General features: G+C 25.7%; 1 protein-coding gene across 1 annotated transcript; it reads left to right on the top strand.

Moving 5' to 3' along the window:
• The first annotated feature begins 3683 nt into the window (after positions 1-3683).
• On the top strand, positions 3684-15792 carry LOC145834231 (uncharacterized). Its single transcript, XM_082941608.1, has 6 exons — positions 3684-3812; positions 4854-4971; positions 5277-5383; positions 6468-6640; positions 7862-7970; positions 14628-15792. Exons 1-6 carry the CDS (start codon positions 3695-3697, stop codon positions 14846-14848), a joined length of 846 nt encoding a protein of 281 aa, XP_082797734.1. The 5' UTR covers positions 3684-3694; the 3' UTR covers positions 14849-15792.
• Positions 15793-16135: the final 343 nt, after the last annotated feature.

Genomic DNA, 16135 nt, shown 5'->3' with positions numbered 1-16135 from the left:
TTTTTTTTTGACCAGACCTTTTAAAAACAACAAGTTACAATTTTTTATGTAATAATTTTTTTAATGATAAATCATCTTGTGTAAATATCTTCGGATACATTTTGACTACTTTTACAGACATTTTAAAATTATTATAGAAGTTATTTTATTACTAGTAATTCTTGCTGTAATTATTTTGGGTGGGTGTCACTTTTGCACGAGCGTCACTTTTGCACGAGGGGACACTTTTGCACGGCGACTCTTTTGCATGAGCGTCACTTTAGCACGAGGGGACACTTTTGCACGGCGTCACTTTTGCACAAGGGGACACTTTTGCACGGCGACTCTTTTGCACGGAGCGTCACTTTTGCACGAGGATATACTTTTGCACGGCGACATTTTTTCACGATGACAATTTTTTACGGCAGCATTGTTGCACAACGTCACATTTTTACGATGAAACTTTTGCATAGCGACATTTTGGCACGATGACTTTTTCGCACGGAAAATCAATTTTGCATGCAGGCCGATAAAAAGTTTTTTAGCTACTACCAAGTCTGTAACATAAAAAGATACTTAAAACTAAAGTCTTATAATATACTTATATTAAAGGCAAAAAATGAAAGATCTAAAATCTTAAACAGTAAAAGTTAATGTTAGAAACAAACTAGCGAAAAGATAAAATAATATTACTTATAAAAGATTCATACCAGGGACAATAAAGTTAATTTATTTAGAAACTAGGATAAAAAATACTTTAAGTGTAAGTAAGTTGTTCTCGTTTATTTTGAATTTTAATATATTAATCAACAACTATGCCTTTTTATATATTTTATTATACGGTTACGAGTTTATTGTTCTTATGATGAACCTAGGCATCAAAACCTAGACCACTTAAACTGGAAGACACGTAAAGAAAAAATAAGATAACACATACAGTTTATTTATTATATCAAAGATATAAACATAATTTAATATAACATTTATAGGTTAACATAGAAAGCAAAATTTTAACCACAAACTTATATTTATTAACGCTTTGATGTAGAACGATAAACATCAAGTATTTAAATGCATTGACTAACAACAGAAATAAAAACCAAATGGTCCAACGACATTAACGTTAGGCTCTCATTGGCTTATTTCATGATCATGGAATGCTGGTGTAAGCATCTCTTGATACTTATGATGAACATAAGTTCAAACTTCCAAATGTTACTCACTCATTGGCTTAACATGATCATGCAACATTATTGTAATAAAATAATCGAAGTTTAAATCATGAAAAATGCGCTATTTTATTGCTTTTTTTATTCTCACGCTAAATTAAAAAATAAAAATGAACATCAGGTAGAATCTGAAATAACTTTACACTTCATAAACTAACTAAATCTTTATTTTTTAATTTAACGATTTTTTGAAATAAAAATAAAATTAGAATATTTTTTCACGGTTATATAATGCTAATTATAACATCCAGAGAAAATAAGTAAAAATAATACTCAAAATTCGTTTTTTAAAGCCTTACTAAATTTAGTTTTATTTTCTGTTTAAAAAGTGAAAAAGTTCAGATTATTTTCATTTAAATATATTCGAAATTGTTTTTATTTAAAATTAAAAATTTGTATTCAACTAGTTTATTTGAATTAAGCTAATAATTATAAATTTATGAATTGTGGTATGTTATTATATTGTTCTACATAAAACTTCAAATAAAATCTTTAAATTAAATTTTCATTAAAAAACTACCACATTTTATGTATTCAAAACAACTTGCGTTTAAAAGTGCACATTATTTAAGTTAAAAAATAAAATAAAAAAAAAAAATGTCGCCGTGCAAACGTTTCTCCTCGTGCAAAAGTGTCTCCTCGTGCAAAAGTGTCACCTCGTGCAAAAGTGACCCTCCGTGCAAAAGTGACACCTCGTGCAAAAGTGACCCTCCGTGCAAAAGAGCCGCCGTGCAAAAGTGTCCCCTTGTGCAAAAGTGACGCTCGTGCAAAAGTGACCCTTCGTGCAAAAGTGACCCTCGTGCAAAAGTATCCTCTCGTGCAAAAGTGACGCTCGTGCAAAAGTGACCCGTTCCCAATTATTTTACTTAGGGGACTTTTACAGTTTAAGGTGTTTTCATAGTATTTTCTTCTTTCATAAACAAATATATTATTGCATAACTTACTGTAACCAGTCATATTTGAACATGATTATAAAAATTAACTGTAAATTCAAGTTTTATTTTTGTTAATAAACAATTTAAAACGAACAAGTATCATGTATTAGTATAATTATTAATGTAGAATGCTTTTGAATTAAAACTGGTAAATGACTAACAAACAACATTTTTAAAAGTTAGTCTGGTGTAAACATTTTTTAACAAAAATTAAGTATTTTTGAAGTAATGAAGGGAAATATATCTAGTTAGCAGGTTTAACATTTTTTTGTTAGACACATGTTTTAATAACAGGTTTGCCACTTTACTTGGAAAAAGCTGGAATTTAAAAATTTATGCAAAAAAAAACCTGTAATTTTAGAAATTTTGAAAAAAAAACCTGGACAATTTTCATATCTTCAGTAGTAAAATTTTGATTTTACTGAAAATATCTATCATATGTATAAAAAATTTGTCATCATCAAAAACGTTTTTTATTAAAAAACATATTGAAAGAAGCTTTACAGTATTTTTTCAATGATTTTATACTAGTTATCACTGTTTATTACCTTAAACTTAACTTTAAAATAATTATAGACCCAAAAATGAGTACTTTTATAAATGTGAAGAAATTTTCAAAACCTGGAAAAAAATTTTGAAAAAAGGAGTGTAACCCTGTATTAAAAATTATGCTGTATAAGAAAAAAAAGTCACACAAAATCAAAAATATTCATTAAGAATATAATAGTTAATAGTACTGTGTATAAAAAATAGTTTTATAAAAAAACCTTTTTACTTGTATTTACAGTTTTTTTTAACCTAATAAGTATATCAAAGTCGGAAATTTTGCTTGGTTGGTTTAAATCTTGCAAAGTTTCATACAATATATTTTATAACTACAATATAATTTTAAGCTTTTAGTTTTTAAATAAAATCTGAAATTTATAGGCTGTTTTAAGTTTTATTTTATAAGTGTGAAAATCTATTAAATACTCATCAGTTTTGATGTAAAACTACAGAAGACAAATTTTAAATTAAATTGTTTAATTTTTAATTGTTAGCTAGTTACAAAATAATAATATTAAACAAGGAAATGAAAGAAATACAAATTCAATTATTATAGTAAAGAAATCAAGTAAACCTGAGACTTTTTATTATTGTTTGTATTTTGAAAAAAAAAAAATTTTAACAACACATTAAAAATGTCACTGTCTATACATTTTAGTTACTTACTTAAAACTTCCACCTTAAAACTTTTTTAAACTCAAATAATTAACCATGTAATTTTTATGTTTTTATACCAATTTTTTTAACAAAATTTGAGACATTCAAATAAATTTTTATTAAACAAACAAATAAATTGAATATTTTCTGGTAAAACCTTTAACTGTTTACTTACTCAAATTTTTATTTCAAAATTAGTTGCTAACAAAAGTAGTTGGTAAGTGTTAGCTGAAATTGATTTTATATGATTGCTTAATGTTTTTGAATGAATCATGTCTCATGTTTCTGTTTAACATATGTAGTACAAAAAAGTTATATGATGACTCTTTTCAGACACATAATCAAGTAATGTTAACTTGCCAGCAGCAAAATTACCTGATAATAGCAGGAATAGATGTCGGTCTGCAAATTGTTGGATGGTTGATTTCGTACTGTTTTCAAACTGAAAAAATATATGATCTCACTGGTAAGTGTTGGTTTTGTTCTTGTGTTTTGACTACATTTAAACAACACAAGTTTAGCTAAGGTTTTACTTATTCACCTAAAACTTATTAAAAAATGTTTAAGACAGCTGTTGTTATATATACTTTTTTATCTAATAATTAAACTTAAAGTATAGATTAAACAAAATAGAAGTTTTCTTATGATTTTTTAATTGTCAATTATTCTACTATTACAATATATTAAAACTTTTATTACACAAAAAACAACATAGTATATTTTCTTTTTTAGCACTGTAATGAACCAATGACATAAATTTATATTGAGAACAAAAAAGGTTTATACTTAAAACATTTCTTAATTATAATCGCTGTTTGATTCTAAGTTGTCTCATATACTAATCAGAAGTTTATGTGTAAAACACTTTTAAATTATAAGCAATAAAATAAAGAAGATAATTCTACCTTAAAACGTAAATTTGAAAAATAAATGATCATTGAATTGTTAATACAATTGACAAAGATTGCTGTAATTTGTTAGAAGCAAAATAAAAAAATGTTAACTGATATTATCCAGGCAGTCTAACCTACATATCAGTGGCCATATTCAGTCTGAGATGTGGTAATTACCAGTTTAACTATTTTATACTATTTATATTGATTATTGTTACACAGGCAGTCTAACCTACATATCAGTGGCCATATTCAGTCTGAGATGTGGTAATTACCAGTTTAACTATTTTATACTATTTATATTGATTATTGTTACACAGGCAGTCTAACCTACATATCAGTGGCCATATTCAGTCTGAGATGTGGTAATTACCAGTTTAACTATTTTATACTATTTATATTGATTATTGTTACACAGGCAGTCTAACCTACATATCAGTGGCCATATTCAGTCTGAGATGTGGTAATTACCAGTTTAACTATTTTATACTATTTATATTGATTATTGTTACACAGGCAGTCTAACCTACATATCAGTGGCCATATTCAGTCTGAGATGTGGTAATTACCAGTTTAACTATTTTATACTATTTGTATTGATTATTGTTACACAGGCAGTCTAACCTACATATCAGTGGCCATATTCAGTCTGAGATGTGGTAATTACCAGTTTAATGAAGGAAATTGGAGACAGCTGATACTGATGATACTTGTTATTGTGTGGGCTGTTAGGTGTGTTTTATTAAATTAAATTAAATACTTGTTGTTTGAATTTAAAATTATTTTTATTTAAACTATTTATTAAATTTAATATTATGTCATTAAGCTTTCAGTATTGAAAATTTTTAAAAAGTTCAATAACAGCTATTTTCAAATTTTAAATAAAACATTTTTTTAAACAGTCCAACATAATTTTCTTATAAATTAAAGATAAATTACCTAGATGATTAAACACTTTATTTTAAAGTGTTTGTTGACAAACATATAATTATATTTGAACAAATCCAAAAGTTAAATTTTACATATTTTTTAAACAGGTTGGGAGGATTTTTGTTCTACAGGGTTATAGCTTCTGGTGGAGATTCCAGATTTGACAAGTATAAATCAAAACCTTTTGCATTTCTAATTGTGTGGCTGATACAAGGTTTTATATTGAGTTTTACCTTTTTAAGAAAAAACAAAAGTTTTTGATTTATATGAATAAAATATGTTTGCGTTTATAGTTGTCTGGCTTTAGTAATGTTTTATTCGTAGTATTTCTACTATATTAAAGAAAATCAGAAATAGTTTAGTTTTAAAATAAATCAAAACTTTTTGCATTTCTATTTTTGTTGCTTATACAAGGGTTTATTTGTTAAAATTTTACTATCATTAGAGAATTTACTGTAGACTTGGTAAATATACTACAAAACCTGTTGTTAGTTATGTGGGTTATGTAGAGTTTGTTTGTATACAATTAACTATGTTTTAATTATTGAATATAAAGTATAATTATATTAGCAGATTTTTACTTGTTTTTACATATTTTAAAATTTGCATTAAAAATCCACTTGGTTTTACAATTTATTTATAGGTTTAATTTTATACTTTGTTATATTTACACTCATAACAAGATATCTGTATTCCTCATCATTATTTTAAGATTGATTTGTTACTTGCTTTCCAGATAAGTTTAAGTACTAAGATTTACAGTTTTAGTACATTTTAAATTTGTATTTATATATATATGTAATATATTTGTTATAAAAAATAAAACCTTCTCAACATTTAAATAAATGTTTAAATGTTAATATGTATTGTATAATAAACTCTAATAATGTTATTTTTTATAACATTTTAACTAAATTACATTTTATAAAAATAAATTCTTAAAATAAAGTTGCTACAACCATTTAAGAAATGCTGTTTATAAATACTAAAATGTCATACTTATTTCCAAACTAAAACTTTTTTCACAGTAGCAATTTTAGAATTCAATAATGTTTTAGTTTTAAAAGTCCATTTTTAATAAATAATTCTATAATTTAAAATGGAATAAACATTAAGATAGTCCTGCTTTTTTTTAAACTACATTAAAAAACATACTCACTTATTTTATACATATTAGCAACAACTTGGATATTTTATTTCTTTGAAAAAATTCAATACCATTTTAAGAAATCCTGCTTTAGGTTATACTAAATTGAGATACTTATTTTCAATTACAAACTTCTCATTTATATTCACAGCAACTTGGGTCTACTTCACGTTATTCCCAACCATAGTGGCCAACCAGGAAACAAGACCGTTAACACTTTGGTGGCTCGACTACGTAGGTATTGGTGTCTGGGCAATTGGTTTCTTCTGTGAGTGTTTGGCCGATTACCAAAAGTGGAAGTTTAAACAGAACCCTGATAATAGAGTGAGTTGTTACCAATTTAAAAACATTGATATCTATTTTCTATTCATATTTTTACGCACATTAAAACTTGGTTAAATAATCAATGAAAATTCCAACTCTAAAAACACATAAGACACATAAGAGATATTTGTTTATTAAAAAAGAAGTGTACTTCTTCAGTTTTTTTGTTTACAAAAAGTTAGAACAATTATGTTCAAAAACTATTAAACCAGTTTTTATTTTATCTGTCAAATTATTAAAAGCTGTCTGATTCTAATCTAAAAAATGCAGACTACCTTCATACCATTCAATCTAAAAAGCTAGTAACAAGCTATTAATGTTGCTAATGCATTATATTGAGTATAGTTATTAAGTATTTCTGAATACATTTTCCTATGTAAAATAACCTGAATAAAAATATAATTTTTTTTTAAAAGATGCACTACAGTTAAATTTGTGATAGCAAAGTTACATAGAATTTAAATGATTTAAACACATTACTATACTTGAAAATTTATGTCCGTACGATATTATTTACTGGACAATTTAAATTCCAGTTAAGTCATTAAAGATGATATAGAATAGCTGAATAACAAATATTTCGAATATCAAAGCTTGCTAATTTAAATATTTGTATATAATATTATACAAGTACCATTTGCCATATAACGAATTCTTTGGTATGCAATTTTTTCTACTATAAATAAAATTAGTTATGTTTTAATTTAGCTTATTCTTTTTTTAAACATGAATTAAAAAAAAATATATATAAAGTAAAAGTATCATTTAAGTAAAGTATGTGTTAAAAATGTGCTTCTTTTAACAAACTACAAGTAATTTGAAAATTATTTTTGTTGGTCTAGTCTTAATGTTTGTTTAATTACTTGATAAAAATATTTGTTTGTCTAGCTACAATTTCCATAAACATGATAAAAAATACAGTTTCTATAAACATGATAAGTAAAACCATACAAAATTGATGTCATTGTTTACAGATGTCATTTCGTTAAATTTTATTATGTTTGTTAGGTAGTAAAATCTAAATTTCTCAAAAAACCAAAGGCTTTTTGTTAAGTTATACAAGCAAATAACTTGATTAGAATTTAAAGAAAAATATTATTTTTAATTAAAAATATATGTTTTTACAATTTACCCGAAGTGTATTTAAAAAGTATTTTGTTTTCCTATTATATTTTTACTTTTGATATAAAAGTTATTAATCAATTTATTTTTAAATTACAGGGAAAATTCATAAGCACAGGAATATGGTCAATTAGCAGACATCCAAATTATTTTGGTGAAATAACTTTGTGGATTGGGGTTTTCCTAATATGTGCTAGAACTTTTGAAGGTATGTTTTATTAAGAATTAGTATATAATTATATGTTTTTTATATTCATCCAAATTATTTTGGTGAAATTACTTCATGGATTGGTATTTTCTTAATATGTGCTAAAACTTTTGAAGGTACGATTTATTATTAATTCATATATAATTAATACATACAACAAAATATTACTAAAAATATATAACAGAACACATTTCATTTTAAATTTATTTAAGTACTTTCAAATAGGCCTCGTCAGAAATTGTTTCCTATTGAATTTGAATGAATACAAATTGAAATAAAATTATACTGAAGTTTAAAGTTTTAAGATATAAAATGACGTAATAATCAAAAGTTAAAATTAAGTAAGTGCTAATGTTAAACAAATTTGGTATACTAATAAAACTCGGTAGAACTAAAACAATCTAAATAAAAAAGCGAAAAAAATTTTAAATTAAAACTATGCTTAAAAATAAAGTTAAACAAGAAACTAATTACGTTAAAATTACTAATATAAGGATTTAAAAAGTCTAGTTTGGTAAACAAACTTTTTCTGCTTGCATAAACTGGGCTTTAAAGATTGAATACATAAAGCTTCCAGAATATGCAATTGGAAAGAGTTCTCCGCTCTCACTAAGACTGAAAAATTGTCCTTTTTATAATTTTTAACACACTCAGGATTGTCCAACAAATGCTGCCCAATCGCCGAGAAGTATTTTTTAGTTGGTTTCTCAGAACGGCCATCAAACCACTTTTTCAAAACTTTCGGAACATGTTGATCGATTCTTACATGAAACCTTTGAGATGTTTTTCCCACGTAGTCACTACCACAGTGACAACTAAATTTATAGATGATGTTACTTTTTTCATGGGTGGGAGAAACATCTTTGTAAATTCCACTCAGAGGTCGATCAGTATACAAAACTGTTCTTAAATGAACAGAGCTGAAAACTTGGCTTATTTCCTCAGAAATTTTCTTAGAAAACCTCTCAGAAATATTTCCAAGGTAAGGAAGTTTTAAGTATACTGGACACTTCTGAGGGCCAATCATTTTTAAAGCTGTTGAACTTCTAGCTCTTGTTATAACTTTCGAAACTAAGTTACCTGGATAACCAAGCGAAAGGAAAGTGTTTTGAAGTGTTTTCAACTCGCCTTCAAGAAAGCAAGGAGAACAAAGTCTGGTGAAACGCTTCACCATACCCGTTAAAACTCCTAACTTCTGCTTGACTGGACCAAAAGATGCCCACGGAACATATAATGCTTCTGAATTTAATTTACGATGAATTTTTGTTAAAAGTTCCCCCTCAACTGATCGTTGGACACAAACATCTAAAAAGTTTAACGAGTTGTTGTGTTCTTCTTCTTTTGTAAAACTGAGATTTTTGTGAAGATTATTAAGATCATTAAGAAAACTGGAGCTCTCTTGTCTATTTTCAAACATAACAAAAGTGTCATCTACGTATCGAAGATACATGAGAGGACTTTTACAGTTCAAAAATAACTTACTTTCTAGGTAACCAACAAAAATATTAGCCAAGATAGGACCTAAAGGTGAACCCATTGCAACCCCATCTATTTGTTTATACATTTTACCATCAAAACTAAACTCAACACCTAACACAGCCATGTGTAACATTTCTTTGCACACAAATTCCGGCATCTGAGGGTGTTTTAAATCGGAATGATACAATACCTTTAAGCAAATTTCAATAACCTCCACTACTGGAATATTAGTGAACAAGCTTTTGATATCATATGAAATCATATAGCTACTTTTGACTTTGGAACGAGGAATTAGACTAATTTTTTCTATAAATTGGAAAGAATCTTTAAGAGAGTAATTAGAAAATTTGTGGAAAACTGGTGCAAGTGTTTTTACTAAGAATTTTGCCAAATCATTTTGTGGCGAACCTATCATTGATAAAATTGGCCTTAAAAATTTTTATGAACTTTAGAAAGACCATACAGTTTCGGACGTTGTGAGCCTACCGGTCTGATTGAATTATACGTAATTTCACTAATGAATTTATTTTTGTACCAACCTAACATTTTCCTTTGATAAGATAGTTCAATGCGTGCTGTGAAATCAAAAGAGTTTACAGAACCTATATGTTTGAATTTAGTGCAATCGTTTAATATATTTTCCATTTTACTAACATAATCAGAAGAATTTAAAATTACAACACCAGAACCTTTATCCGGTTTTGTGATAATAATGTTTTTGTCATTTTTAAGTTGTTTAAGCTCTTTTATGCAATTCTTAATCATTCTGAAATCACCTAAATCAATTTGTGTACCACTATAACTGTGTGCAAAATCACAAAGTTTGGCATCTAAACTGTTATGAGCTTCAGTGCTCTGTTCATTTAAGAACAGTTTTGTATACTGATCGAACTCTGAGTGGAATTTACAAAGATGTTTCTCCCACCCATGAAAAAAGTAACATCATCTATAAATTTAGTTGTCACTGTGGTAGTGACTACGTGGGAAAAACATCTCAAAGGTTTCATGTAAAAATCGATCAACATGTTCCGAAAGTTTTGAAAAAGTGGTTTGATGGCCGTTCTGAGAAACCAACTAAAAAATACTTCTCGGCGATTGGGCAGCATTTGTTGGACAATCCTGAGTGTGTTAAAAATTATAAAAAGGACAATTTTTCAGTCTTAGTGAGAGCGGAGAACTCTTTCCAATTGCATATTCTGGAAGCTTTATGTATTCAATCTTTAAAGCCCAGTTTATGCAAGCAGAAAAAGTTTGTTTACCAAACTAGACTTTTTAAATCCTTATATTAGTAATTTTAACGTAATTAGTTTCTTGTTTAACTTTATTTTTAAGCATAGTTTTAATTTAAAATTTTTTTCGCTTTTTTATTTAGATTGTTTTAGTTCTACCGAGTTTTATTAGTATACCAAATTTGTTTAACATTAGCACTTACTTAATTTTAACTTTTGATTATTACGTCATTTTATATCTTAAAACTTTAAACTTCAGTATAATTTTATTTCAATTTGTATTCATTCAAATTCAATAGGAAACAATTTCTGACGAGGCCTATTTGAAAATACTTAAATAAATTTAAAATGAAATGTGTTCTGTTATATATTTTTAGTAAGTTATGCACCGGAAAAAAGCACAACAAAATATGTAAATTAATTTATTTTTAAACTGACCTTTTGGCATAAAAAACAATTCATGTTTTAACATTAAAAAGTTTTAGTATAAACTAGAGTAATTTTGTCTTGTCAAAACTATAAATACATTTTTGTACCATATATTTGATTAAGTTCTTTTAAATGTATAGGTTTGTAAAGTTAAACATTACAAAAACTGTATATACATGGTTATTGTGCTTATTGGTAAATTTATTACAAAATGTTAATTATGTGTTTAATGGTGTGATCAATAAAATTAATTAGTCACATAAATATTCATAATTTTAATTTGTATGTAAGTTTATAGCAAAGTTGTATTATTGAAGAACATATTTTTTATTATATGAATCTTAATTATAAGTATATACACATGATTTTATATGTAAATGTTTATTCAGACTATTATGATTGTAGTTTAAGATTTTGAGTATTAAAAAAGGAGTTTCTACTTTTAGAATTGTATAAGTATAATCTATAATACTTAAAAAGTTTTTTTTGTTAGTTTTTAGAAAAAAAATTAATATCATTCATTTTAAATAAAATGTTTGATATTAAATCGTTTGCTTAAAATAAAAATACACTTATTTTAATCTAAAGTAAAAGTTACATAAGATATGGTTGATTTCATTACATTTTTAAAAAGCAGTCTAGAACAATGTAAGCATTTTACTAGAAAATAATAAATTGAAATATTTAATGATGTAACGCGTTATTCGGGTTGTATAACTTGTGAGCAAATATTTGTTAAATATCTCACGATTTTTAGTAAATAGCTGTTGTGGTTTATTTATTATAGTAATTTTACAAGTATTTCTATGTTTGCGTGTTGCTGATTTCTTATTGTAAATAGTTGTTGTCTAGTTTTGAATTTTGGTAGCTTTGAAAATATTTTCTAGTCGTTCTGCTAAAACTTATAAATTGTATAAAAATGTTAAATGTTAAATTATGCAAATGATATTTTTTGTTATATACAGGGTTGCCACACACTCAGGGAACTCAGGGAATCTCAGGGAATTTTCAAACTGTAGAAAATCTCAGGGAAACTCAGGGAATTTTGGCATTTTTCTTTTAACTCAGGGAAACTCAGGGAAGTTTTGATTTTTTCTCTAAATTTCAGGGAAGTTTTTGAAAATCTCAGGGAAATTTTTTTCTAGATCTAGAATGAGGTTTAGTTAATCCAGTTTCAATATTTTGTTCAAAAGTAGTAATTTTTATTATTTAAGTGGTTATTTGGAATTTTTTTAGCCTTGCGGCTAGTTCTTCAATATTCTTAGTATTAACATTGTACTTTTTTTAAGTTTTAAATTTATACTTACTCAAGTAAAATCAAACAGTTTAGAGAAATGAAAGTTGTTGTTAACTATTCATTGAAAAGTTCTAATAAACTTTTTATTTTTAGTTACTTATGTAGTTTAAAAAACACTATGTTGTATTATTAGTTCTTATTTTTTAAATAATAAAGTTATTTGTTATTTGTTTACAACTACTTGTTTTCAGTAAAAAAAATTAAAATGAATACAGATTAGTGTTGTATTACTTATGTTAAAAAAATAGAGGTTAAATTTTTGTTTATAAACAATAATTTCAAAAGTAGTAGCAGTAATGGTAATTAATTTTTTAGTGTGAATGTTTTAATATACTTTACAACTTTTTAGCAGATTTAATTTAAAAGCTTTTTTAAGTATTATGAGTAAAGTACAGTTTAAAACCTTGTTTAAAAAAAGTTGGCTTAACCATGAAGACTTCAAAGATTGGTTATTTGAGGATGTAGACAAAGAGAAGTATAAATGTAAGTGGTGTGGTGATGATACACCAATGGCCTTATCCAACATGGGTATAAGGGCATTGAAATCGCACAGTATGTCGAAAAAACATCTTAAATTGAAAGCTTCTAAGAGTAAAAATAATGCAATTACTTCTTATTTTGGTGGGGCTAATAGTTCAACTAGTATATCAGCTGCAACTTCTTCAACAGCTGCTGAAATTTTAATTTTTAATTGGTTTAAACCTTTTGAGATTGAGTTTTTGAAAACAGTTTTTTTCATAAATTTAATGCAGAAGCATACACATACAACATTTCTTTACTTATTAAAGAAGAAAATGAGAATGAGGTATTAATAATTTGTGTTAGAAGAGAAATTTTTTTTTTAAGATTTGAAAAATACTCAGGGAAACTCAGGGAAATTTAAGGTTACTCAGGGAAATTTTTGGTCACTCAGGGAAGATTTTTTGGCTCAAAGAGTGGCAACCCTGTATATACTTGATTTTTGATAAAACTAATAGTTATAAAAAGTATCTGGAAAACATCATTGATAATTATTAAAGTCTTTTAAATTTGAGTATAATTAAGTACCAATAAACTTAAATAAACTTGTTTTTAAAGCATATCTATATTTTGTTTTTTAAACTAGTAAAAATTTTATAATGTTTAAATCAGTAAGTTCTTACAATAAATTAAATTAATTCGTTAAAAGTAATTAAAACACTTATTTACTTTTATATCACAATTTTAAACATAGTACATTTTTCTAATGAAGCATAAACAGATTCTAAATATTTTATGATTCATTACAATACGGGTTAAGATACTTTAGTTATAAACTTACAATAACAAACTGTGCTCATAAAGTACAAGAAACTATATAAACTTTCTTGTACTTTATGAGCAAAGGAAAGAAATTAACTTTTTAAAATGTTTCACCATTTCCTTTTTGCGTGACTAAACTCATAAATGATTCATTGAAAATTTTTTAAGTTTTCCTAGAAAACATTACTTACTCATTTTGTAAAGATTTTGTAAATGTTTAAAAACAGATAATGGCACATACAATTAACTTAACGTAAAACTCTTTTCACTAATTAAAACAAATAATTTTTATTAAGTAATGTTTATTTGCGTTAAGTAAAATAATAAAAAAACTTATAGATTGAAAATAACATGTCTTATCGAAATACATGAAATTTTATTAAACTGTTAGCATTCTATTCAGGTTGGGTATATCTTGATGTCCCTAATATTAAGAATTTGTATTAAAATATAACTTAAGTAAAATTCTTTTAATCATTAGCATTCTAGGATGGGTATGAGTATCAATTCTTTTTCCTCTTTTCTTATTTTACGTGATTATATAAAATACTATTTGATTTATATAAACAAATAGTAAATAAAAATTAATCATTAAAAATACTAGTAATTTAATAGTAATTTGTATAACTATATTAACTGAATATATAAATAATGTAAAAAATTGCATGTTTGCAAAACAATAGGTATCAGTATTATCCCATATTTACATAATTTGTTTGACATTAATCTGCATATATATATATATATATATATATATATATTATATTAATAAAAATAGTGAATAAACCCAGTTGAAGTGTGTTGATTCGTTGACACACAGAAACATATGTTGGTAGAATAAAGGAAGATTACTGTATAATTTGTTTATATTATATATATTTATATATATATATATATATATATATATATTAATTAAAATAAAGTATATATTTTTACTCACAGGCTGGGAATGGGTGTCAGTTCTCTCCCCGTTGTTCATAATCTGCCTGATTTGTTTCGTCTCGGGGCTTCCCCAGTTAGAAACCAGCGGTCTGGAGCGGTACGGGGAAAGACCCGAATATCAGGAGTACCTGAGAAAAGTTCCTGTGTTGGTTCCGTTCGTTCCGAGCTGTTACAAGGGCGAAGTTGAAAATAGAGAGAGTGAACAGGTGTTGAGTGATTGATTAAAAATATTTTAATTTTCTTGTAAATTTTTTCTTGGTTTTTTGTAAATGTTAATCAGGGAGCAAATAATGTATTTTTAATATTTTTAAAAAAATACACCATGACAAGTTTAAGAAAAATACCATAAATTAAAAAAAAATTAAAAAGTTACTAGAAGCTTCAAAAATCAGTATGTTAATTAAAAAAAGTTTTTAAAAAATTCAACAATTACTTCATAATGTTAAACTTTGAAATGTCAAAAATTATGTTTTCGCAATTTGAAAGTCATGTACTCATTTAATTAGGGAACAATGTTTTTTTGTTGGCATTTAAGCATAAATTTTTTGAAATTTTTTCAATTGGAACATACTTAGTAAATACCTTACAAGCCTTTTATATCATAGGATTTTAAAAATCATATAAGATTATTTCTTATGTAGATGTTATATTCACGGAGATGTTCTTATTTTAACAATGAGTATTTTTGTTTGTTAAAAATGGTCTTGAAATTTTCATAATTGTTTAGAAGCATGTGTACTTATGAATTATCATAAAGGCCTTGAAACATTTTTTTTTATAACTCTTGTTTTGAAAACTTAAAACTAGGAATTTACTTTAGTTCATTATATTTTGTACAAAAGTTTAAAGATAAATTTCGTTTTGAATTTGAAAAATCATCTTAATTCTATTTTTATAAAAACTGTTTGAACCAAAAATTACTGTTACTGTTTTTCAACCAAAAATTAGTTCTTGTAAAAGATAACTTATCAAAAAAACATTTTATATTTGAATATTTGTATGTGATTTAGTTGCCTCAAACTCTTTATTTGCAGTATTTGTTTTGAAGAATGTAAAATTCATATTACTTTTGTTTGAGATATTATTTTTATTGTCTTTTTTTTGTTGTTTTCTTGCAATATAAGCGTAACATTTTTGTTCTAAACACAAAATCTTGATTAAAAGAACAAAATGTTTTTGGAGCAATTTAAAAACTCACTTAAGCAAAATTTTGTTATTAAATTGAAAATAAAAAACACAGTTTATAAAATTAAATAAGTATACATATTAATAATTTGATTTTAATATTAGATTTAGCAGACACAATTACAAAGTTATTTTTTCTTCTTGTTTGACAGTTACTCAACCCAAGCTCTTGTAAATAATAACAAGAAAAATCGTTGAGAAGCAATTTTTATTCATAAAGAATTACCAAAACTAAATACACAGGCTGAATTCTTCAAGAAATTAGCCCAACAAACTATTTTCTATCTGCTTTAAATTTTATTTATCGTGGTTGGATCTTGTTT

This window comes from Thalia democratica, chromosome 4 (genome assembly GCF_965202585.1).
Source record: "Thalia democratica chromosome 4, ktThaDemo2.hap1.1, whole genome shotgun sequence".
Taxonomy (NCBI): domain Eukaryota; kingdom Metazoa; phylum Chordata; class Thaliacea; order Salpida; family Salpidae; genus Thalia; species Thalia democratica.
Note: the sequence above shows the minus strand (reverse complement) of the source record. Positions and strands in the feature narration are given on the sequence as shown.